The 26,552-nt window shown below is 40.8% G+C and overlaps 1 protein-coding gene across 4 annotated transcripts in view; it reads right to left on the bottom strand.

The window, feature by feature from the left end:
* Positions 1–26,552, bottom strand: part of ST8SIA4 (ST8 alpha-N-acetyl-neuraminide alpha-2,8-sialyltransferase 4) — a 97,135-nt gene that overhangs the window by 55,672 nt on the left and 14,911 nt on the right. For 3 of the 4 annotated variants that reach the window (XM_072140039.1, XM_072140066.1, XM_072140057.1), the window contains exons 1-2: positions 21,565–21,854; positions 11,051–11,182 (exon numbers count right to left, since the gene is read on the bottom strand). In XM_072140039.1, coding sequence (XP_071996140.1) covers positions 11,051–11,182; positions 21,565–21,677 — 245 coding nt within the window. In that variant the 5' untranslated portion in view covers positions 21,678–21,854. Of the gene's footprint in view, positions 1–11,050; positions 11,183–21,564; positions 21,855–26,552 lie in introns of those variants that run through there. The other variant, XM_072140049.1, reaches the window with a different exon arrangement.

A 26,552-nucleotide genomic window follows, 5' to 3' on the forward strand; every position in this document is an offset into this window, starting at 1 on the left:
ACATATGTCAGGGCCTGTCTAATCTAAGTTGTTTGATAACCATGGTGCCTACAAGACTGCATTATGTTGTGTTTTTGCTGTTCTCTAATGCCTGAAAACTTTAAAACCAAAGTGCAGCTTCTGGGGTAATCTAACTGGCTTTGATTTTCTGCTCTCATCCTAAGTGGAAAGATCAAAAACATGTAAAGATCTGAGAATGGAAAACTTCTACAAACAACTGGAATCAATGAGACGTCTCCGCAACTATGGCTGGGAGGCTTCCACAAACATAAGACTGACAGCTGACACTGCCAAAACGATAGGATGGATGGTTTTTATCTCGTGTGTCTGCAGTTAAATAGTAACTTATTCTATAGGGATCTCAGCGCTAAGGAAGGATTTTTGTATTTTCACCCTTTATAATACACATAATTCAATGGCGAGGCGGGCGGAAGAGTTTTGTTGCAGTTCCGTCACTTTTTGCTCTTCCAGAATGTCTCAATTGTTGCATTGTTGCTAATTTGTGCCAAACTGTGACTTGTTCAAATTTGTCAGGTGAATCCAGATGTGGTACACAGATTAATGAAGCATGACTTTTCGAAAACTCACAAATTTAGGTGTCAAACCAATCCAGTCTACTTCTGCCATAGGAAAAAAAAAAGCTTAGGAGCTAGTTGTGACAATTTTAGCTCTAGATTTATTACAGTGGAACATGAGAAGTTAACGAAACCTACCATCAAAATCAAGTAAGATGAAACAGGGGCACTTACTCATAGATCTAGGCACCGTGACTGTGGTAATCTTCTTATATTTGTTATCCATCCTCTCCTTTCTTCTAAAATCAATTTTCAAAATTGGCTACTGTCACACTGTGCAGTTGCAAGTTTCCTCCTCCCCTGGTTCAGCAGCATTTCCCCCTCCCTATGCCTACCGTAATCACACGCAATTGCTCCTGCACAAGGTAACAGCCATGAAGATACAACATGCTTTGGTAACACCCTAGGTAACACACCAGTCTCATTAGAATAATTTTAAAAGTGGATGATAGAAGAAATAAGATGACCACAGTCACAGTGCTTGCATTTATGAGTAAGTGCCCCTGGTTTATCATGATTGATTGTGATGGTAGATTTTCTATAAAACCATCAGTGTATATGCAATATCTGTCTTGCACAACTAGATTCACATGGTAAATCGGAAGTTCGTTGACTGAAATGAAAACTGGAGTTGGTAGAGAAAAAAAGTCACAGAAAAGTCGAAGGCTAAAAACTAACACATTTATCCAGCAGCCAAAGCCACTGTGATGTGTAAAAGACATCTAAAGAGCTTACAAGGCACTTGTAAAATCTTGAATAAGATCCTGTGTGATGATAAAGTAAAGGGCATAGCAAGCCATTATGACCTTACACATGTCTAAACCTATGTGTGTGTAGTTGGTAGCAGCAGGAAAATGAATAAACTTTAAATCTTAGTCTGCAGCTCTGCAGGAGCTACTTCAGGAGGTCTATGGTCTACTACTCTAAGTGCTGATGCTACTAAATTCATACACAGAGGTATGATTAAAGATCTCTACAGGGTTCCTACATAGCACTGGAAGTAGTTCTACACAATGTATACCAAACAGACCATAATTCAACTAGAAATGTTGTAGCTGATATGTTCCTGGATCCATAAAAATGGCTGAGCTTTACAAACAGAAGTGTAGTATAATACTGTAGCAATTGTATACATGTAATATTATCCATCCAGTCAAGTAATGAACACAGACCATCCTTCCTACCATAGCAGTAATGTTCTCCTCTCAAACAGTCATCAATTCTCCTTTCCCCAACATCTTACATCATCCCCCTCCACTCTGGTACATTGGTAGTTACATTGGTAGTAACATTGTAAGCATGGGGATGGGAAAATTTGGTGGGGTGTGGGTCACTAAATTGCAGGGAGAATATTACATGTATACAGTGCTACAAGTACTACCAAACCTTAAAGGCAACAACTAAGGACTGCAGGTCAGCTTAATGTGCTAGGGCCCTTGCGTGCACCACAGATGGAGTTCCAGCTAAAGGAAATCCAACATCAAAATCAATCATGATAAACCAGGGACATTACTCATAGATCCAGGCACTGTAACTGTGGTAATATTCTTATATTTGTTATCCATGGCCCCCTTCCTTCTAAAATCAACTTCTAAATTTATGCCAATGAGCCAGAAGGGGGGCTTTACCACTTTACCAGAGCACCTCCATACTGCTGATTCAAAGGTTGTTACGCCATCTCACCCTCTCCAATGTCTGCTTTAATCTCACACAGGGGTAGGGGGAAGTGCTTCTGCCCAGTGTAACAGCCTGTATAGCTACAGAATAGAGGGGTGTTGGCAACTCAACACCAGAGCCTGGATCATTATCATAATTTGAAAAGTTGATTTTTAGAAGGAAGGAGGCCATAGATAACAAATATAAGAAGATTACCACAGTCATGGTGCCTGGATCTATGAGTAAGTGTCCCTGGTTTATTATGCTTGATTATGATGGCAGATTTTCTTTATGACATGGTGCATTATCCTGCTGAAAGTAGCCATCAGATGTTGGGTACATTGTGGTCATAAAGGGATGGACATGGTCAGCAACAATACTCAGGTAGGCTGTGGCGTTGCAACTATGCTCAATTGGTACCAAGGGGCCCAAAGATCCATGCTTTCATGTTGTTGATGCCAAATTCTGACCCTTCCATCCGAATGTTGCAGCAGAAATCGAGACTCATCAGACCAGGCAACGTTTTTCCAATCTTCTGCTGTCCAATTTCGATGAGCTTGTGCAAATTGTAGCCTCTGTTTCCTGTTCTTAGCTGAAAGGAGTGGCACCCGGTGTGGTCTTCTGCTGCTGTAGCCCATCTGCCTCAAAGTTCGACATACTGTGCGTTCAGAGATGCTCTTCTGCCTACCTTGGTTGTAACGGGTGGCGATTTGAGTCACTGTTGCCTTTCTATCAGCTCAAACCAGTCTGCCCATTCTCCTCTGACCTCTGGCATCAACAAGGCATTTCCACCCACAGAACTGCCGCTCACTGGATGTTTTTTCTTTTTCGGACCATTCTCTGTAAACCCTAGAGATGGTTGTGCGTGAAAATCCCAGTAGACCAGCAGTTTCTGAAATACTCAGACCAGCCCTTCTGGCACCAACAACCATGCCACGTTCAAAGGCACTCAAATCACCTTTCTTCCCCATACTGATGCTCGGTTTGAACTGCAGGAGATTGTCTTGACCATGTGTACATGCACTGAGTTACCGCCATGTGATTGGCTGATTAGAAATTAAGTGTTAACGAGCAGTTGGACAGGTGTACCTAATAAAGTGGCCGGTGAGTGTATATACACACATACATGTACCTCTATTGCTAAGCTACATAGAGAATTAATAGAGTCACAATATTATAAACCCCTTTTTAAAAGAGGTTTTCCATGTGAAAAAGTGCTAAAAAAAGGCAATACTTAAAGGAAATCTACCATTTGGTTTTATTTATTGTGAAGCAAACATACCTTGAGAATGCTGTAGCTACACTGATGCAGAAGCATATCATGTTTAATTCCTGAACCGAGTGGTTTTGTATAATTAGCTGTCAACTGTGCCTAACTATTGTCTTGGATTCTGTTAAATAAATTGTCTATAATCATAGACCTTAACAAAAAAAAACAACTACTGACTGAATTGATTTATTATCTACATTTCCAACATTTCCGGAGGCTTTGGAAAAAATTTCTACAGGTTGTTCATTATTGGAGTAACCAGATCATGAACTACCAGACCTTTTGAAAACTATGAGCTAGGACTGACTGCAGTTCTTTACAAATTTTGTACAGTACAGGCGGTCCCCTACAAGAACACCCAACTTACAGATGACCCCTAGTTACAAACAGACCACTGGTAATTGGTAATTTACTGTACTTTAATGATCAGCTGTAACATTTTTTAAGGGTGTATGCAGTGAAGCTTTATTGTTGATCCTAGTTCTTATGACAATCCAATAAAATATACAGTTCTGACTTACATACAAAATCGAACTTAAGAACAAACCTACAGAACCTATCTTGTACATAACTCGGGGACTGCCTGTACAGTATATTGGTTTGTACTATAACATATTTTCTGTTTATAGAGGGGGTGTCATCAATAATTATTAAGAGAGAGACCGACCACTGTAGCACCCACTAATACCTAGAATGAAGTAGTAGCAGAGCTACGAATACACCATACTTTGGTAACACCAGGTACCCACCATAGGTAAAAGTAATGCTGTTTGTACAAAGTATACATTTTTTCCTATCCTATGCAACTCCTTAAATGAAGAGTATGTTAGTGCTTCATGATCTTGATAAAAATTGTAGCAGTCTAATTAAATTTAAAAAAAATTAAAAAGTATAATAAATAGAGATGAGCGAGCATACTCGTCCGAGCATTAGCATACTCGAAACGGCTCGGACAAGTATTTCGCCCGCTCGCGATCGAGCTTTCACTAAAGGAAACACAGTGAAGAACACAGTGAACACAGGATCATTTACGTGAAGAACACAGTGAACACAGTGAAGAACACATCAGAAGACATTAGTGCAGAATGGTGTTCTTCACAATAGTATGTGAAGAACAATATGTGTGAAGAACAATATGTGCGAAGAACACATTGCAGATGTTTAACGTGGGTCATTCTCCTTTTTGAAGTTCCAAGGAACTTCCAATTACACATTTTATTGGTCCCCTTGAAAAATGCTCAAGTCTCCCATTGACTTCAATGGGGTTCGTTATTCGAAACAAGCACTCGAGCATCGGGAAAAGTTTGACTTGAGTAACGAGCACTTCAGCATTTTAGTTCGTCTCTAATCATAAAACATCTTCTACATTTCTACCTTTTGTCTGATATGAACTGAAAATTGATGATGCAGCACTTCCTAGACTTATTTTGCAGCCATAGACCGAGGTCTCTGAAGCACCCAAACCACATAGTGCCAAGAGGACTCAGCAGATGACTTGGTAAACACAGGACGTTGTGTTCAAGGCCTCTTATATGAAGGTCACATGCAAAACAGGAGGGCACGCTTCAAGAAAAACATTTCCTTTAATCGCACATCTGCCATGGCCACTGCAAAGAAAGTTTATCTAGAATTCTGGGCAATCATATATTTTCTATCTTTATCTTTGACCCACTTTATGCTTTAGAACTTTCACTGTATTACGGTTGGTGGACCTCTAAACGTGGTGGTTGAGATTGAGGTTGACATTCTTTAAAGAAGATTTGTCCGGGTCCCTCACCCACTGCGGTCACATATTTAGTGGTTATGGCGTAATTCTAGTTCCAGCGATTCTGGGCTTATACTGCTCTATTTTCTTTCATTGTTTGACCCACTTTCTTCTTTAGGTTTGTTCTTGGGATTTTTTATTCTTTATATCTGTTTCACTTGGTGCTTAATATGCAGCATATATTTTTTAGCATTGCAAATATTATTGCACATCTATGGTAATACTTTTCTACCTGTTTTTGCACATGGCGGGTCAGTCATATTATATAACATGTGTATATAATGCATTGTATGTTATTAGAATTACTTTGATGCCAGCATGTCACAGTTTGTTTCAGGGGTTAATAAATAAGACATGGACATCAGAGCCATAGATACAGGCAGTTTAAGTTAGTAATGGGAGCAGCAGATAAAGATCTTTAACCACATGTATAAAAGCTTCTGTAACACAAAGAACCACAGCCCTGATGCATGGAGAAAGGTGCTACGGAGTCCAAACATATTGGGATTGCTTGCTAGTGGGACTAAAGTATCTTATTTACATATAACTGTGGAGGAAATATTCTAAAATAGGTAAAAAGTTGAGTTTTAACATAAAAGAGGGAATTCTAAAAAGTATATTTCATACCCTAGCAGAGGGGGCTGCTAGTTCAGTGGTGTAAATTCTGGGGAAATTTATCCTGCATCTTTTTAAACTAATTTTATGTTGCCTATAATTATGGGTCAAACCCAGTGTTTAGTTTTTGGAAGGAGTCCGATATATTCATGATATGAAAGTACTGCTATACGCTGGTGATGATTGACAGCTTTCTCCCTTTTATTATGCATAAGGAGATTGTACTCAAGTCTGCCTGACAGAGAAACCATAAAAAATAGCCCATCTTCAATGCTTTTTCTGATTTTTTGCCTCAGCTGCAACTTTGGGAGGAGAGCAGGGAGGAGATTGTGGAAGGTAGGAGCAAGAATGGCCCATGATACACCAGTAAATCGGCAAAGACTATAGCCAAAACCTCTGCCAGGGCTATACAGGTCTGTCCTGGGGGGAGATTGTGTTTGCATCTACAGGACTAAATGATCCCTGGCTGTTTTAAAGGGCTAGAGCCATGTGCTAAAAAGTAAAAAAAAAAAAAAAAAAAAAAGTAAAAATTTTAAGCATTAAAATAAAATCTCCAACTGTTACCACCCCCTCCTTTATTTAGTGCATTCATTTTTTGGAGAGATTTTAGGGTTTAGGGAACTGAGAAGCTTAATGCAGTGCAATATTTAGTTTTCTTTCTTTCATTTCAAGGAAATGAGATGCTACAAAATGCTAGAAGGTAAAGTAAAATATTCACTTTAGATTAAAAAAAATATCTATATATCACTATTCTTTTAGCTTTAGCAGCTGGGGACTTCAACTGAAAAAAAAAATACTTTTCATACAAACTACTGCAGTAAAATGTTTATTGTCCACGTTCATAAAAAAAGAAGAAGAAATCAGTCCCCTCCGGTTAGAGATGTTTCTGTTAAGCCGCAGCACAGATTCTCTTGCTATCGCTCTTTTGATATGAAGTGTTGCAATGTCCTGTGCTATATTTTCTAAGTGGAGGGACTAATAATAGAACCAGCAGGGGGAGGCTATCTGATCCGAAATAACCAGAGGTGGAAAGTTATTTGGAAAGAATACTTTAAACACAAAGTATTTAATGAAATGTGGGGTATTTAGTATAATATAGGCCATAGTAACCGGTATTATGAAAGCAGTCGGATCATATTACCCAACTGTCTGCAGAGGAAACTGCTTTTCTGCAATAAAATTGATTTGCACAATGTCAATTGTGAAACTTGCTATCAGCCTGGAAACTGAAGCAGTCTGCTAAAAGGCTCACACCTCTAGAACTGCTAATCTAATGATCTGAAACTTGTGAGAAAAAAAAAAAAAACTTCCTCCTGTAAAGCTTTAGTGCAGTCAGGAGTAAACATCTAGGCTATTTCATCTACTACTGACATGATGGTAAGACTTGTCCATTGTTGGAGTGGAAGACCGTGAGCCCACCAACATGCAAATATTACCTGACCCCAATTTACAGATTTCTGAAACTAAACTGACCCATATTTTAACTAACTAATTATTTATAGGGGACCAGTTAGTAACCAGCAGAGTCTTTCAGCGGGAAGCAGGGATATAATGGAAGGCGTTGTGCATTATAAATTGAGGAGTTTGGTGAAACTAGAGTTTATTAGATGGATTCTCAGGTTGGTTGTGATGCTGTTTGCTGTCCTGAGCTACAGCATTAGATCTTACTATAAAAAAGGCATAAAAGTAAAAAACGGAATGCATAGTGGAAACTTATGCTCTTTAAAAGAGTAACTAAACTCTTGACAAAACTGCATAAATCAGTAGTGTGGTAACAATAAGGCTCCATGCACGGATATCCGACTGCACAATTTGTGGGCAGATATCTGTCACCGTAGACGCCTATAGCGCCCGGTCTGGTCCCGGCATGATGAGCACACACACGTATCACAGCACTGTACTGTCCACAGAAAAGAAAAGGATAGAGCATGCTCAATCTTCTCCAGAACGTACAGGCACCACAGATCCCTAAGGAGAGAGGAGGGATGAGCAGCTCACCTCTCCAGCCGAATGTATGTCATATACATGGAGCCTAAACTTTGTAATATACTTTATTAAAGAAATGTGTTCCTGTGTCCTTTTCTTTCCCCTGACTTTATTTCTTATTTAAACAGTTTGTGATAAAGTGTCTAATAAGTTACTCAATAGCCAGCTGCTGGATGGTTTTATCCCATTAAAAAGTAGAACTATTATCTGGGTACAAAAAGAAATAATCATTAGCCACCTTATATGTATGAAGTGGATGGAAATGAACAGTCTTTCAGAAACACTGCTCACTACAGGAGAAAGAAGCAGAATATAAGGTGCAGGGAAGTAACTGAAGGTATATTACAAGATTTACTATTATCACCTGCTCTTTTTATTTCTTAAATAAAAATACATTACTTCAACAGGTTTAGTTACAATTTAATGAATCCTAAAATGTCACTTTTTTCTAAAAATGGTTTCTTGGATCCAGATTATCGCTACGTATCTCCATAATCCACGATAAAGTAATACACCATCTTATTAATGAGGTTTATTCATTGTTAGTAAATAATAGCATTAGATTATTTACACGAAACGATGTAGTATTTGTGCTTTCCAGTACAGAACAGGATGAGCTTTGGTAAGATTTCATGTCTATAAACCACAAGCGGTACGAAGAAAATAAAAAACATGTGCTGTAAAGAGTAAACATGTCTCACAAGTTTACTCAAGGGGTTGGTTATTCATGGCATAACCTTTACTAATATGCGGAGAGGGGGTATTCAACCACCTTGCTTATATACTGTCACTACAGGTTCTGCACTCTTTAGTTATATTACAGACCAGCTACTACTCTCCCTTTACTGCGACAAAGCTTTAATCTATAACACACTTGTAAACGGAGGGTCATATGACAAAACATATCAACTACTCATAATCATGAAGTTATACAATTAAGTTAACTATTAAAGGGGTATTCCCACCTCAGCTACTACAGAAAAAACTTAAAGTCTGTTACACGTGGCTATAACTGGGTGGCCAAACACATACATATGACACAACGGGAAATTGTAGTAAGTTCTCATTATTAGTAAGTGTCAACCTCCCAAGCTAAACATTCAGCATTTCTTAAACTCAAAATTAATCAAATATTTCTAGCTTCTCGGAGTTCAATTTTTATTACAGAAGTTGTCGGGGCTCAGCAAAAAAAAATAAATAAAAAAAATGTTTGCCTTCTTCAAGGAACAGCACCAAACCAGTCAGCAGGCTGTGTCTTGTATTACCCCTTATCCTCATCCACGGAGCCAAGGAGGGTACACATAAGCAATGGGCAAGTACATAATAAGCACACATAACCAATTGAAAAGTGTATAATGTCAAATTCCTAAAGGAAAAAACAAACAATCAATTTATACACTAATAATCTTTGTTAAACAAACAATGCATAAATAAATATATGAAAAAAAACCCATCTAAATAACATTTAAAATCATGTAACACATTACACAGAGACCATATCATCAGGGTGGATGCAGTATCATCCCCATAATAACATCCTCACAGCAATATGTAGTGGCTGTGGCTCCTTTGCAAGTAGACAACAGTGAAAGATGCCAGTGCATACAAAAAGGTAACTCAAGCCCTTTAGAGCACACGACGAAGAAAAAAAATCATAGGGCACCACCTGTTTCTTAAAAGTTCCTGAGTGACGCAATAAAAAAATTATTCTTACGGAACATGGCAGTCTATTCTAGCGGTGACCCTTACCCTCTTCCCCTTCCCCATAGCGAAGCATGGTGTGCAGCACCATCACATAGGGAAAAATAGGACAAGTCCTATCTTTCCCTGTGAACGGAGCAGTATGGTGCCACGCGTGTGCGGCACCGGATTGCTTTGTGCGCTCATTGGTGTCTATGGGGGACGTATGTATAACCGCAAGCTTGCGGCCGTATAAACGTGCCCCCGACGGTCCTGTGAATGCAGCCTAAGTGTTGTGTTGAAAGCAGGGGGCCAACTGGGGTGACGGTGAGACACACTCCACACGTTCCGTCAAGTTGACTTCATAAGGGTCCCTGATGAGCAAATTTCTTCCAAGGGTTGCCGAATAAATTTAAAACAAAAACTAGTCTGTGGTGTGACTGATGCACAATGGCAGATTTTATCCTTGGCCATGCAGACAGTGAATTCCTTAGCAAATTAACATGTCATACCAGCAACTCCCACTGTAAAAAGGGTTATGCAGAATATATGTAAATGTGGATGTTCCCCTTTTTTGTGGGAGCCCAAAGCAATCACAAGAATTGCAGTACACAAGTATCCCCTATGATTGGAGAAGTGTGGCACATGTGTGACCCCCATCCCCTTGACTTCTATGGGTCAGTCAGGCACCCCACACGTTCCATTCAAATAAGACCTACCATATATACTCGAGTATAAGCCGAGACCCCATATTTTACCACCAAAGACTGGGAACATCTATTGACTCGAGAACAATCTCAGGGTGGGTAATGGATTGGTCACAGCCCCCCCAGTATAAAGCCAGCCTGCCCCCCGTAAGATAAAGCCAGCCTGCCCCCAGTAGTATACAGCCAGTCCAGCTCACCCCCTGTAGGATACAGGCAGCCCAGCCCCCAGTAGTATACAGCCCAGCCAGCACTATAATAAACTTTTATACTCACCCTCCGGCAGCTCCGATGCGCAGCGCGGGTCCCCTTCTGGCTTCCCCCGTGGGTCCTTTTCGTTCTTCTGTAACTGCTTGCAGGGCTTGGCCATATTATCTGCCGGCAGGCGCATACTATGACGCGCCCACTGCTGACGTCATAGTATGCGCCGGCTGGGAGATAACATGGCCGCACCCTGCAGGCTGTTACAGAAGACGGAAGAAAGAAGAGGAGCTGCGGGGAAGCCAGAAGAGGAGCCGCGCTGACATCGGGGAGCGGGGCTGCGCATTGGGGCCGCCGGAGGGTGAGTATATAAGTTTAATATTTTTATTGACCCATGTATAAGCCGAGGTGAGGTTTTTCAGCACATTTTTGTGCTGAAAAACTTGGCTTATACACGAGTATATACAGTAAGTCTTTGTGATCACAGAAGGTTTGACCGATCCTTTGGCTATTGAGAATACTTTAGCTTTAATGTGTATGACATCCACTTTATAATATAATCTTATTCCATGGTTTGTTAAAATTTGGGATAACTCACCTTATTTCCAAAGCCAAGGAGGAATTGATCTTCCAGCCTGCCTCTGCATGGTTAAAGAGTGCTGACCCTTCTTTTCTTAACATTTTATCTGAGCTATTCACCATCAGTCTGCTCAACGTGAGCTCGCCATCTCTGCAATGTAACAAATGTAAGAGATAATTAGCTTCATAGTCGATAAATACTTTTAAATGCATGAGACAAAAGAAACAAAGGCAGTTTTTATGAAATCAATAAATGATAGATTTGCCTTGAGGAGACTACATACTTCTCAATAAAAAGAATCTTTAGATGTACGTTTGAGTTTAGCTCCACTCCATCACATCTCCAAGGAAATACATATGACGTATTTTTGGAAAAATTGTTCTCTTATGTAGGTTTACCCCAAATCTTTTGTAAAGCTGCACCTTCCCTCTTATGAGCTGTCCTTAACGGTCCTAGATGGATCCAGCAAACATCCACTATTCAATAATCCAGTAGAAGAAACTCTTTTGTGACCGGAGCTCAAAAACAAAAGACGATCCATGCAGGTTTCCTCCTTATTTGTGCACCAAACACAAGGGATCACTTTCAGGGATAAGTCACCATTCAGACCAGAAACCGTCAATATTTTCACTCCTGTCCTAGTCTCCTCCACTCACTGCATATAAGAGACATATCCAGACCTTGTGTAGACAGTTTCAAACTTTTAAAACTTTTATTTCCAGTTCTACTCACATATGTAGATAAAAAATGTGCATATCACAAATGACTCCACGAGGACGCCAATCCTTGCCCACTATATGAGTGGTACTTTTACATATCTCCATGTTACAGATATCTACACTGAGGTAGAATTACTAAAAATGTCTAAGAAATAGTTCAATATTGGATTAGTCAGCCTTAAAGCACAACTGTAACAGTTTTTTTTTCACAAATCAATAGTTCTTGGGATGTAGAACAAATTTTCCTATCATCTCTGTTATCCATATCTTTGCTATCCTCCTCAGTTTAGCCCATTAACGAAGAAGCTGCCTCCCCTAGCTAAACTGACAAACCTTGTGAAACTTTAAACAAATCTAGGGACTCACAAGTACAGAGGAGGTGGTGCCCCCTGCTCACAGAGAAGGAAGGTCATGTGCAGGGGCGTAACTTTAAGGGGTTCAGAGGTTGCAATCGCACCTGGGCCCAAGAGGTTTAGGGGGCCCATATGGTGTCACTTTCCCATGTGAAAAGATTATTACTATAAATCATACATTTGGCACAGACTTTGCACTGGGGCCCAACAGCTTCTAGTTACGCCACTGGTCATGTGACAGTTCTCTTTGTGTTTACATAACAGAGCCAAGTGTGTTCAAAACTGTGGATACAGATGTCTCCTACATAGAATGCTGATGTACAGGATCCCCCCCCCTTCCCCGGTCCCTCCATCCCAGGCTGTGATTCCACAGAATTTTATCTTCTCTTTTTGCACCTCATGCTTCAAATCCCCCCTCCCAAACCTTGTACCTGGGACTTTCTAAAGAAGCTATTTACCCTTAGTGCTCACAAAACACAGACTATGCACTTCATGTTCCACGCTGCTCCATGTGATGAAAGCTGCCAGGCTAGTCACTATGTACATTCACTATGCAGTGTTCAGTGGATTTACCTGTAACTTTAGAGATATACTTCACGATACACCAGGAACACATATTCAGGGACCAGACATCATAACTGTGATAAACTTCTTATAGTTATCTATGGCCTCCTTCCTTCTAAAATCAACTTTTATAATCATTCTAATCAGCCGGAAGTGCTCTGGGGGTTACGCTCTGGACAATATCATCCATGGCTAGTAGGCAAGGGCGTCAATTTGCTTGATTGGCTGCACGGCCGCCATTCTGGAAATATGTCTGGGTCTCGTGTGACGCACCTGAAGCCCGGACCCAAACGTTAAATAACTTCACTATTACAGGCTGTTACAATGAGCAAAGAAAGTTTCCCCTCTTCCTGCTACTGCCACTACATTACACAGACAGAAAGGAAATGGAGAGCAGGTGGTTGGCAGAGACATGTTCTGCTCATTGTAACAGCCTGGTAATCTGTAGCAGTGAGGAGCTCTGGTAATGTCCACAGAGCTCTTCCGGTTAATTAGCATAATTATCAAAGTTGATTTTAGAAGAAAAGAGGCCATGGACAACAAATATAAGAAAATTACCACAGTCACAGTGCCTGCATTTATGGGGAAGTGTCCCTGTATCTGTAGAATAGATTTTTTTTCCTTAAAATGTACCAGATTAAGCATAGCAATGTTTGACAATGTTAGACTAAGTTAACACCATCCTCAATCCTCTAAATTTACAACATAAGATTACAGCCCTTCAGTGGAGCCCTTCCTTTGTTTTTTTGGTGAAAATTACTCCAGATTTCTAGTGGAGATCAAAATTGCCCACTGTGTTACATATTGGACGTCCACGGATGTATATGGTAGGGAAAGTTTTGCGTCATTTTTAATTTTTTTTAGTGTAAGTAAGCTGCAGACAAGGGATAAGCTTGACATTTACCACATATTGTTACACAATTTTTTACTACTAGAAATCTTCCCATACTACAGAGAAAACACATCAAAAGCCTTACAACAAAAATAAAAAGGTACCACACAGCAAGAAACCTCACGCAGAAATGCATTTGCAGCTCCATCCCCAATTTCCCTTTTACGGTTATTGATACGAGCTACATCATCAGCTTCTAAGACTTATTATTGGAGCTCAAGATTCACATAAAGTATGATTCAATAAGTGAATCGAAATTACTGATCTGCATGTGAGCACACTACAAACAGCATATAATTGCAGTATCTAAGCAATTGTCCTATCAGGAGCTAGGGGAAAAAAAAAAAAAGAAAGAAAGATATGGACTTAGTTTTTAAAAGCTATCAAGTAACCTACAGAATTGTGGTACAAGTAGTAAACAGCATTAACTAAATGACAAGGCCATATGCAAACCAAAGGATTGCTCTCTGGTAAGATATCAGTCAAATGTAGCGGAGATGTGTACATGTATATTGTTTAAAGTATCTGATCATAAAAAACAAATGTGGTCTTTAGGTCTAAGGTAATTATTTTTTTTTATCATCATTTAATGTAAATAGAATTAATCAATCCCAAGGAAACTGCAATATACAAGAAGCTCAATGTTGGAAAAGAAAAATTGTCCTCTGGTCACCATAGTGACCACATCTTCTTGTAGGTCCTATATATATTTGGTGCTTACACAGAACAACCTCCTTTGCTTCCAAAAACAGAATTGATGGTTCATTTGAAACAGCAATTTGTCCAGACCCCATAGTATTTGAGGATTCACCCAGCAATACACTGAGGTCTACTTTGTGTAATAACGTGCAATATACTCTTTATGCCATAGACATAAAAACTGAGAAAATGGTTTCGAAAACATGTATAACTCATACAGTCCCTTGCAAAAGTATTCAGCCCCCTTAAACTTTTCTACCTTTTGACACATTTAAGGCTTGAAACAGATATGGTCATGTATGACCAAGCAGTGTGCTCTAGTTTCTCTATGGGGGCGCAGGCGCCGGCATATGATAGTGACATATGACAGTGTGGACCATGCAGTGTGGTTCAAGCCTTATAATGATATATGATACACCAAGTCCCTTCTTCTCCGTTAAACAGAAGTGCCAAACTGTTATCATGATTACAGAAGAACAAGGGACCTGGATGAGGTGCTCAGTCTGTCAAACAGGACACTGCACCATCTGTACTTCTTGAACCGCTTATTGCAGTGTGAATCAGTAGTTCTTGATTAGCCAATCTACCATCAAAATCTACCATCATAAACCTTCTTATTTTATCTATGGCCTCCTTCCTTCTTAAATCAACTTTTCATAAATCATCTAAATGAGCCTACAGGGCTCTGGGGGAGGGGAGGGGGTCTTTACCAGGGTCCCTCCGTGCTGCAGATTCACAGGCTGTTAATTCTCCCCCTCACTGTGTGCTGTGTTGAAGCTTCCTCTACTGCAGTGAGTTTACATCAGGGAGGACGGGGTAATGCTGAGGGAGAAGGGGACACAGTTCAACAGCCTGTGAAGCTGCAGTAATGAGGGCTCATTAGTATTATTTCAAGTTATATTTAGGCCCTGTTCACATGCAGCATTTCTGTGTAATAGTGAAATGTGATCTGGAACAAGCTCCATATGTTTTGCATATAAATAAATTTGCAATGGATCAAGTCGCTCCATCGCAGCCTTTCCGTTTCAATACCCAAAGTGTGAACGCGGGTAAAGAGGCCATACACAACAAATATAAGAAGATTTGTACCACAGTTACAGTGCCAGCATCCATCAGTGTCCCTGCTTGGTTTTGATGGTAGATGTCCTTTAACATAACTTATACCAGGGGTCAGGAACCTTTTTAGTTGAGAGAGCCATGAACGCCACATATTTTAAAATGTTATTCCATAAGAGCCGTACAATATGCACATGCCCCAAGTAGATAGCTGGTCCCAGTGTCACAGGTGCCCCTGCAATCTACGTCTTGATCCTGTACCTCGACCTGGTGGTACCATGCTGCAGCAAGACCATCCTGCTTTGTGGCGGGCTCTGGCGAAGACCAGGTGCCACTTAGATTCCGGTCCTAGGTGTTTGCTTACATCTTCATCATTCGTGGTGGTCCAGGGGGTACACTACTCCAAATCTTGACACCCACCACATGCCTCCTAGTAGATGGGTAGCCACAGCACATGCCCGCCAGTAGATGGGTAGCCACAGCACATGCCCGCCAGTAGACCTGGGTCGTACAAAGGACATAGGCAGAGGTAACATCGCTGCCTGTGTCCAGTGATCAGTCTAAAGATCTGTCTGAGAGCCAGATGCAGCCAACAAAAGAGCCATATCTGGCTCCCGAGCCGTAGGTTCCCTACCCCTGACTTATACTCTTTTGAGACAATGTTTTTTCAATAATGGATAGCATGTAACATTTAAAACTTCCCACTTCCACCACCTTTTTAGGTCTTTGGCCTGCTTTATAGTACAAAAGGGTTACAAATATTTAACAATATTCTAATTGTAAAGAAACATTCTGATCTGAGCTCACAACAAGAAAGGAAATCGCTCAACGTATTCTTGTGGTTTTCCAGATGCTCTATATATCATGGCCTTGACAGCATAGGTGGCCCAGCAGAGAGATTAATAGACCTATATGTCATGGCATATAGCTGATGGATTTCTCCAGTTCTTTTAATTTAGAACAGGAACTGAAAAACCGCCATAACAAAATATGTTTCTTATAAAGCGAGAGATATTATCAAAACATGCGTTCAGCCAAATAAGAATGGTTACAGGGTAGATATGGGCCAGCCATACAGAAGATACCTCAACAGAGGACGGATAACTTCCATTCTCCCCATTCAGGGAGCAGAAAGGGTGCCATGTTGCCACTTTGTGCAAAATAAGAGGGTTTTGATTGTAGTTTGGGTAGTACAATTACCATTTGGGTTTACTATCACTGTTCTATAGTAAAGCATATTAGATTTTACTTTGTATGTAAAGGCATCTCTCTCAAAAAAAGTATAATACATTTTAACATGGAGGTCTAAGGGCCAAGAGCCTTTAGTTCAAGATATATAAAAATTATAATGTATACCTCAGATGAAAGTATATATGCTGACAATTACTGGAGGAGTCACCCTCCACGCAATATGGTGGTCATAAAATCGCATAACACATTTTAAAAACACTCGGTATTGGGCAAGAAGTGATAATATTTGGGTACATGCAGCATAATTTAACCCATTCTTTAGTGTGTAGTGGTAATGGTAGACCAATCCAAACTGTATAATAATGTTGAGAGATGTGGTTGTCTTCTTTAACATTGGCCCGCCATTATTGAATATTATACCAAATTAAATAACTCCTCAACAGATGGTGATGTTTTGTCCAGCTCTTATACAGGTGAAGCATGACGATTGGTATAAAGCCAAAATGTGTGGAACCTGGATCAGCGAATGGAAGCGCTTTTAGCTGATGAAAGGTCCCAATAGACTCTGCTATGCAGATTTTAAAAATACCTTTGTCAGTATACTGAATTATTTCAATGCTTTATACAAGTTAAATTCACATTACCTGGCTCCTTGACAACAGCATCCGGTGACCCCTGGGGGAGGGCAGCTGCAGCCAGTGTGTGCCTGTGTCTCCTCATGCATTCTTCCTCTCCTCCACACCATCCCACTCCCCCGCAATGCACATGACAGGGAGAGGACTCAACACATGCTTGCAGGGAGACAGGTATTGTGAATTAGACTTGTATAAAGTATTGAAATAATTCAGTATACTGACAAAGGCAATGATTCTGAACGCTGACAAAGGCATGTTTTTGCGTGATTCCGTTAGGATAAAGGAAGGTGGAGGACTGGCGCCCAGAAGTTATGAAGAATTGGAAGAGCCTTGTTAACTGGAAGAAGGCTTTAATACAGCGATGCGTTTCAGCTCCGTACCGGAGCTTTCATCAGATGCCTGATGAAAAGATCAGATGCCTAAAGAGAAAAGGTTCTCTTTAAGGCAAAAATTTTAAAATCTAATTCTATCAGGATTGGACAATTTCAAAATCTTTCCAGAAATCAGCTTGACACTGATTAGCGGTGAACACTCAGAGGCCACAATTCAAAGGCTGCAGGGAGGAGTTTGGACCAATCGTATATGTACACTGTGGACGACATCACTATTTTACACCCAGTCACACCCTCTTAGTCGGAAAACTGTCAAAAAGGTCTAAAAGCCTTGATAAATGTGAACCAAGACATTTTAGACATTTGTTTGGTGCAAATGGATTGATGAATTCCCCCAATGACTTACAGGTTAGCTACATTCCAGTAGGCGCCACAATAGACACAGTTTTTTTCCTATTTGATTGGAACTAATAAGTTTACCTTTGTTTCAAAGGAGCAATGTGTACCCTTTAAGATTTCATGCTACTTGGCAGAGTACCCCAACATCTCTGATTTTGCATGCCGATTCATAATAAAGTTGGGCATGAAGTCCAGTAGTAAAGTAAAGCAAAACACAAAGATTTCAAGGCTTGCTGGACTTTCCAACAATAAATAATACCTGTGTACTTTTCCTCTAATCCATATTCTTCTGCCTGACATTTAGTATGCAGATCTTTAAAAAGACAACTTTAGAAATATATTGACCCATGAAGCAGTCTCATAAGGTGTGCCAAAGTAGAAATATTGGAAAACCAATGTCGCCGCCTCCAAACAATAACAGTAAATGGTTTCAGATTCTTTTGGCATGGAATTAAAGAAATAATTGGTATCCTGCTTTTTCCCAGTAACAGAGCGCAGCACACATTAAAATTTTAAGCGACGAAACTTTATGAACTCTAAGTTTCAGCCAAGTTTCTGAACACAGAAATCAAGGTTCTTATTAGTCACTACCATCAGTGGAAGAAGGACAATGAGAGTCACAGAATTAAGCAGACTTCCTATAGCAGGACGCAGATGTGTTTTTCTAGTCGAGGACAAACAAAAACACATGAGATTATGTTTCCTTAGACAAAGAGAAAACATGACTGTGATCATCAATATGCATGTTACATAGTTGCATAATATGGCCCCAATTACTTTTGTAGAAAGCAGAAGTGTTGCGCTAATTACCATAGTCACAATCTGGATTGGTAGAAATGTGCATCATGATGTCTGAAGTAACCTGGAGAACATCCAAACCTCGTTCTGTAAGATCTGGGAAATGTAATGGGCGTAAGATGGAACTCTTTATAAAATCCTAATGTCCCTCGGAGGTAGTAGACTTTTATAGCTGAACATTTGTGGTCTTTAGCTGTGAATATTGTTAAACAAAAAGAACAACAGAAGGCTTTAGACTTGGAGTGCAACCAATCTGTCTAAACCCGCAGCTTTGAAATTGCTGAACTTAATTAATATGGGGGGTGAACTCCATGCCCTCCACCCATTATTCTAACAATAACCTTTCTGGGGCCGGGGCTAGGCATGGGTGCCCTCTTTTACCATTAGGTGTGATTTTTTTTCTCTTTCTATAAATCACATGACTGAACAGGGTTATTAGAACCAAAAAAGTGAGAGTGGATAGAAAGCTGAAGACAATTGAAGACTTAATAACAGTAATCCCATTAGCATGCTACCAGCTTACTCTCCATGCCAGGCCACAGCCCCTCTCCTACTTGTCTTGGATCAGAATAGATAGAAATGAGAACTGGGTGACTGACAGCTCCGCTTGCTATTAGCCAACATGTCTCACACCTATCTCCAGACTAGACTGATTTGTTCTGTTGTGCAATGAACGTCTGCCGGTTCAGTGTTTCAGTCATTAGAATTGACTTTTACAGCAAGCAATGTGTCTCTTGCATGTTCTATACATTCGCATCTCTTCCTTCTTTGTCTCCTATATCACGGAGAGCGCAGATATCCAAGGGTGTGATTTCTATATAGTCACCTTATGGCCTGCTGCTTTGTCTATCCATTTCTTTGTTTCGCTCATTCTCTATGCATGTTTCTTTGTCTGTGTCTACATGTTAGGCTCCTCTGGCTTTGTGCTTCCCCCCTTCTCTCATCTGCCGTTACCCATTCACCAAGTGCTGGACTCCTTTATTAGCCAGCTCTCTATTTTTTAGCCTCTTGACTCCTCTGACCTTCCATTTAAACTTATCTGTATTTTCCTTTTTGGGTTCTGCGCATTCGGATTAGGATGGAGTATCACATTTTAGGTTTCTCTTCTCGGATATCTATGGCAGTGATAAAACTCAAGATAAACTGTTGTTTTCCTAGGGTTTTTTTTGCTACAGTCAATCATATGTTGGTGCTTCATAGCAGTATTACATTTTAGTTTGACTGAAAATTACAGTACTTAGCTAATGTACCCATTTTATTGCAGCCCTAGTCAGCAGGAGATTCACTTTTGTGTCTGTCAATATAAAGACTGTGTATATCAGAGCACATTCACCGCGCTATAAAAACCCCAGCAAATACTAAATAAACAGTAAAATATCCATGTTCCTGTACTGAGCCATTCAGACTGAAAGCCTTTAATCATAACCTATGAGAGGGACATGATGTAAACTAGGATGATAGTCTATGGGTAAGTACTATCATACAACGGGCATTCAGGATACATGAGAATATAGCGATACCTATAATAGTCTCCGTTACATTTCAATATTTGTAAATAATAACTCCAAGTTAAAACAATAATGTGTAACAATGCAGACACAGCAAAGGATAAATCCATGACCGGCATGCTCACTGTACACTCACAACTCAGCCGGATATGATAATCAAAAAAGTCCTTAATTGATCCGATCACTTTAAGGGGATTTTCGAATATGCAGTTTCTGATCAGGTTTTGAAGTCACAATCAAATCTACATCCTAAAAGGATACAGACATTATAAAGGACAGATGGGACTTTTATGAATCCACTTTAAAACTGCAACAAAAAACTGATCAAAACTGGCATATGTGAATATCCTCTAATGACATTAAACAGACTCATTTCTGGAGACACTGAATGAAAAGCTGTTACATTTTGGGATAGACTGGCTTATTTGGAAGAAATTTGGCAAAAAGATACAAAATATAGGAGTGACTGTTATATAGAATCTGAAAAAAAAGTTACAGGAAGTGTGCAGAGTATTACAGATCACTTTAGGGACACAAGCTGTGAGGAAGCCAAAGCACAGGAGCACATAAGCCACCGGGACACTTGTATAGTGAGAACCACTGAACTAGAATAGATAGTAGCACATCTGCCACCAGTGCACTACAATAGAGAATAGCACATCAGCCACCAGATCACTAGGATAGAGAGTATCACATCTACCACCAGAGCACTAGAATAGAGAGTATCACATCTACCACCAGATCACTAGGATAGAGAGTAGCACATCAGCCACCAGAGCACTAGGATAGAGAGTAGCACATCAGCCACCAGAGCACTAGAATAGAGTACATCTGCCACCAGAGCACTAGTATAGAGAGTATCACATCTACCACCAGAGCACTAGTATAGAGAGTATCACATCTACCACCAGAGCACTAGGATAGAGTATCACATCAGCCACCAGAGCACTAGGATAGAGAGTAGCACATCAGCCACCAGAGCACTAGTATAGAGAGCACATCTGCCACTAGAGCACTACTATAGAGAGCACATCTACCACCAGAGGAGTAGTATAATCAGCACATCTGCACCGTTGTACTAATATAGAGAGCACCAGTGCACTAGAAGAGAGAGCAGCATAACTACCACCAGTTCACTAATATACACAGCACCTGGGCACCGGTACACCCAGCACCTGGGCACTAGTGAGCTGCACATCTGCACTAGTGAGCTGCACATCTGCACTAGTATAGTGAGCAGCACTGACACAATGACACAGAAAATCCTCAGCACAAAGCAGCGTCAGGCAGAGGAAAGTTGCCCTTTGTTAGAGATCCATTGATCAGAGGGGGTACAGTACAGGTGATAGCTGGCAGCCTGGCACAGAGGTGCACCCAGACATTTACCCATTGAGAGGTGAATCCTGGTGCTCATCAGTCCGGGCGATCTCTGTGGTCTTATAGAAGATCAGGAGGACACTTATGGTGCAGATAGTCCACCTCTTCCTTATAGACCGCATGTCTTATAGTCCCTGGCATGCACGGGCTCCGGCTGGTCCTGGCGGTGATGTGAGCTGCAGGAGATGCTCTCCCGTGAGATGTGTCGCCGCCGCTCAGGCATAGAGTGGCTACAGCCGCGGTACAGGCACCAGCAGCAGGTTCCCTCCTTCACTTCTCAGACACCGAGCCCCTCCCCTCCAGCCTGGTCCCGACACGCCCCGCAGCCGCCCGCTGTGTGACGTCACTAGGCGGCCGGTCCGTGTCAGTGTGTGACAGAAGCTGTCATGTGTTTTAGGGGAGATTCTTGTTCTTGGAGAAGTTTAGTTCCCCTCCATTATGTTATGCTCCTGGGTATCAAAGTGTTAAAAATGTCTGTATATTTCTTATAATGAAACTCTTTCTAATGCAGAAGGCACACCTGTCTTAAAGGGGAAAAATCACCAATTCTTTTTACTTCAAAACTGTTCAAAAACACAAGAAATAATTCTAAGACTATGTACAGACACGTGCGGTTTTGTCTATGTGAAAAATCTACCCCATGTGCTAGCGGAACGCCCTGAGCACGCATTCACACTTTGCCTTGCGTTTAAATTGTGTTTTGAAACACATTACAACTGCTGAGGAGAGATGATTTTTCTAATTACCTTACTGTTAGCATTCGTCAACACACTGTTAACACATGTGTGTTAACAAAACGATGTGTTAAAACATTGTTGACATATGCGTAAACATCACCTGTACATTGCGTTTTGTAAACACAACCAAAACACAACGTGTGAACGACGCACTTGCCGGAGCAATCAGCAGCGGTTGTCTTGTATTGTCTATATGGGGGTGCTGATTGCCGAGTTTGCATACATACACATATGTAATCGGCCGTGGCCCACTTGTGCCCTTAGATTCTGTTTAAAGATGGAAAAAAAGTAGTAAAAACATATTAGGTATCGCTGGGCCCCAAAAATCCTGATCTGTCAATATACAAAATTGTATAATTGTAATAACCCAAGGGATAAAGGGTAGGTATCATTTGGAATGAAAAGGGAATGGCATAAATACAGAGCCCACAATAGGGAAAATGCATTATTTTCAGCAATTTCATCACATTTCCCACTTCCCAGCACACGCCATGGAATATTAAACACTGTGACCGCTCCCTGTACACGGCCAGGTGGAGAGGGGGGTTGGGTTAGCGCTGTTCACCCCTCCCGACTTCCCAGTGTGGTGAGACACTTGCCCACATTTATTTAAGTGTTTGTGCCAGTTTTCTGTCTGACTTTGCACTAGAAAGAACGTGCAAACTGCTTGTACATATATTTATAAAGTGTCTGCGCCAATTTTGTGAGGTGGCTGCTCTGTGTCTGACAAGAGGAAAAATATCTCCACCTAAAGGGGCGAGTTACTGCTTAGTCGGACCGTGCGCCACTATAATGTCCGGTGTTTGCCGTAATTCTGCAGAATGAACAAAGTGCACCAGAAATAAATGGTGCATTCTGCCGGAGCAGTGCAGGGGGTGCCAAATTCTTGAGAAACATGAACCACAAATCATGAATCAGGCACACCCTGCACACTCCACAAGGAAACTGGACATAGGCTCCTGCACCATGACATGTTACAATAGACCTGGCCAGCGGCTACACGATCTCGGCTCCAAAGCTGGTGCTACTGTGCATGTGCAGAACTCCGGCTTCACTGACGAGTGCGCACAGCTCCATGTAGCTGAAGATATCTGCTAGGAGGATCAAAGAGGCTACTGGGGCGTGGAGTAGCCGTGCCTTGTAGCCTCAACTCCGGCTACTCCACACCCTAGTAACCTCTTTAGAAAATTTGCATATCAAGGCCATTAAACCTCCTAAAAGACAGAGGGGACTAAAGAATTAGCCCTAAAAAGGGCTAGCCTTGCATTCCTTAGATGCACCTACCACCAGATCTACCTTAAAAGGTAGATCCGTGGTGGTAGGTTTCCTTTAACACATATGTTCTCAGGGAGGAGTAACTCATTGGGGCACATTTACTTACCCAGTCCTGTCACGATCCCGCGTTGTCAGACGAGGATTCGGGTCTGCCACGATTCACTAACCTCGTGTGCCCGAGTTCCTGCATCCGTCGCTTCTGCCCCGAGGTCCGCTGGAGTTCACCTGCTTCTTCCTGGTGCATGTGAGTGCTTGATCTTGCGACACAAATCCTTTTTTGAATTCCGTGTTTTTTCCGAATCCGTCGGGTTGTCCAACGGCCCGCCCCCCCTATTTCTGTCGCGTGCAAGCTGGCACCATCCGATCGCGTGCACCAAAATCCCGGGGCAATGTGGAGCAAAACGGAAATCATCGGGAAACCCGACGAAAATGCGTCCGACAGACCCTTAGTAAATGAGCCCAATCATGTACTTGGACCCCTTCCCGCCAAAGCCTTTTTTTTCTTTTTTTTGTGTTTCCATTTTTTGCTCCCCTCCTTTAAAAATCCATAACTTTTTCACAGTGTGGAGAGCTGTATATATTTTCTAAATAACCAATTGCACTTCCTAGTGACAGTATATCATATTCCGTTTCGTGTACTGGGACAGTGCCAAATAGTTAAAAATGCATTTGCACCATTTTATTGTGGATTCTGTTCCCCTGACTTTGCAAGTCACACATCACCATTATTCTTTGGGTCGGTATAATCATGGGGATATCAAATTTAAGTAGATTTCATTATGTTTTAATAGATTTTTAAAAATGAAAACTTTTCTACTAAAAAATAATTGCTTCTGCCAATTGTTAGTAATGTTGTCAGCATTTTTTGATCATGTTGTAGAGGCTTTTTAAAGATTTGGCTGTAAATTCTGTTGGCAGACCATAGGAGGGATTCAGGGTGGACTGTTGGGACTGTAGTGGGGTTTTATTTCTATTTTTGCTAGAAACCTACAGATCACAGTCCATGTCAGAGCACATGACAATCATGAGGTCTAAGGAACTGCCTAAGAGACAGAGACAGAATTGTGGCAAGGCACAAATCTGGCCAAAGTTACAAAACAATTTTGCACTCAAGGTTCCTAAGAGCACAGTGACCTCTATAATCTTAAAATGAAAGAAGTTTGGCAAGACCAAAACTATTCCTCAACCTGGCTGTCCAGCCAAACTAAGTAATTGTGGGAGAAGAGCCTTGGTGAGAGAGGTAATTTATGGGGCTTTATGGCAGAATGTGCCGATGGAAGCCTCTCCTCAGTGCAAGACATATGAAAGCTGCATACAGTTTGCAGGACTTCCAGACTATGAAAAATAAGATTCTTTGGTCTGATGAGAAGAAGATTGAACTTTTTGGTATTAATTAATTTTTGGTATTGATTGTAAGAAATATATGTGGAGAAAACCAGACACTGGTCATCACCTGCCAAATACAATCCCAAAAGTAAATCATGATGGTGGCAGCATCGTGCTATGGGGGTGTTTTTCAGCTGCAGGGACAGGACGTTAAAATTGAAGGAAAGAGGAATGCAGCCAAGTAGAGAGATATTCTGGATGAAAACCTCTTCCAGTGTGCTCTGGACCTCAGACTGGGCCGAAGGTTCACCTTCCAACAACACAATGACCCTAAGCACACAGGTAAAATAACAAAGCATTGGCTTCAGAACAACTCTGTGACCATTCCTGACTGGCCCAGCCAAAGCCCTGACCTAAACCCAAATGAGCATCTCTGGAGAGATTGAAAATGGATTCCATCAACGTTCACCGTCCAACCTGAGGGAACTGGGGAGGATCTGCAAGGATCTGGGGAGGATCTGCAAGCTCAAAAGGTGCTTCTGCTCAATACTGAGAATAGGGGTCTGAATTCTTATGATAATGTGATATTTCAGTTTTTCTTGTTTCATAAATTAGCAAAAATATCTACATTTCTATTTTTTCCTGTCAAGATCAGGGGAGAGTATACATTAGTACTTACTAATTAGCTGCAATGAAGCAAAAAATGAAAAATGTAAAGGAATCTGAATACTTTCTGCACCCACTGTAGTTGTTATACATGAAATCAGTTGTGCCATACTTTCAGCCTGTTATACTAGTATCTAGTGAAACTTTTCTCCAAAGCTGCCTACGCAGTCCTGTAATTAATATTAGTGTTATTTGATAATTGAAATGGAAACTGTAATTATCACATTGCTCTTGTTTTCACAGAAAGAGCAGTGTTGTCATTGACAGCTTAGACCTATTATTGACAATTATAGCCGACACCTTTGGATAACAGAAACAATTAAACTTCAAGGGAATGCAATATGGCAAATGAAATATTTGTAAACAAGCTTTTTATTAACATATTGTTTTTACATGTTTTCAACGCTGCAAATTCTGTTGTGGTATTATGGCATAAATAAGAAACAACACACAATGGGTGGGTTTATCACGACTCCCAATGGTCTGATGTGGGTATCTCTTTGTGGTATAATTGCTGCATGTCGAAATTGGCACAAAACAATTTTAATGCAAAAAATAGTGCAATTCCGAACATGCCCTTAAACAAGTGCATTTTTTAGACCCAACAATGTTATACAAATATGAGAAATATACAATTAAATCAAATAAACCTGAACCTAACATACAGCGTGCTCAAACATGAAAGTTCTATTATTTTGCCATTAATATTTCTGTTTTTTCGAGGTCATCATCAGGACATAGGAAGCAGAGGAAAATAAATGCTGTTGGTTAGTATGATATACTCATTCAAATACAATTCAGAACAGTTTTCCAACTGGAGATAGCAGTCAAAAAAATGAGATTTGACTTTTTGATTGGGATGACACATAATTCCTACCACAAAGCCTTTCCCTATTGATCTGTGTGTAATGCAATATCAGAGCAGGTCCCAGACATCTCAGTTTCTCACATGGTTCTTTGAAGTCTAATTCTTTTCCAGCTAGACTGATGGCA

The sequence above is a fragment of the Engystomops pustulosus genome, chromosome 1 (genome assembly GCF_040894005.1).
Source record: "Engystomops pustulosus chromosome 1, aEngPut4.maternal, whole genome shotgun sequence".
Classification (NCBI taxonomy): domain Eukaryota; kingdom Metazoa; phylum Chordata; class Amphibia; order Anura; family Leptodactylidae; genus Engystomops; species Engystomops pustulosus.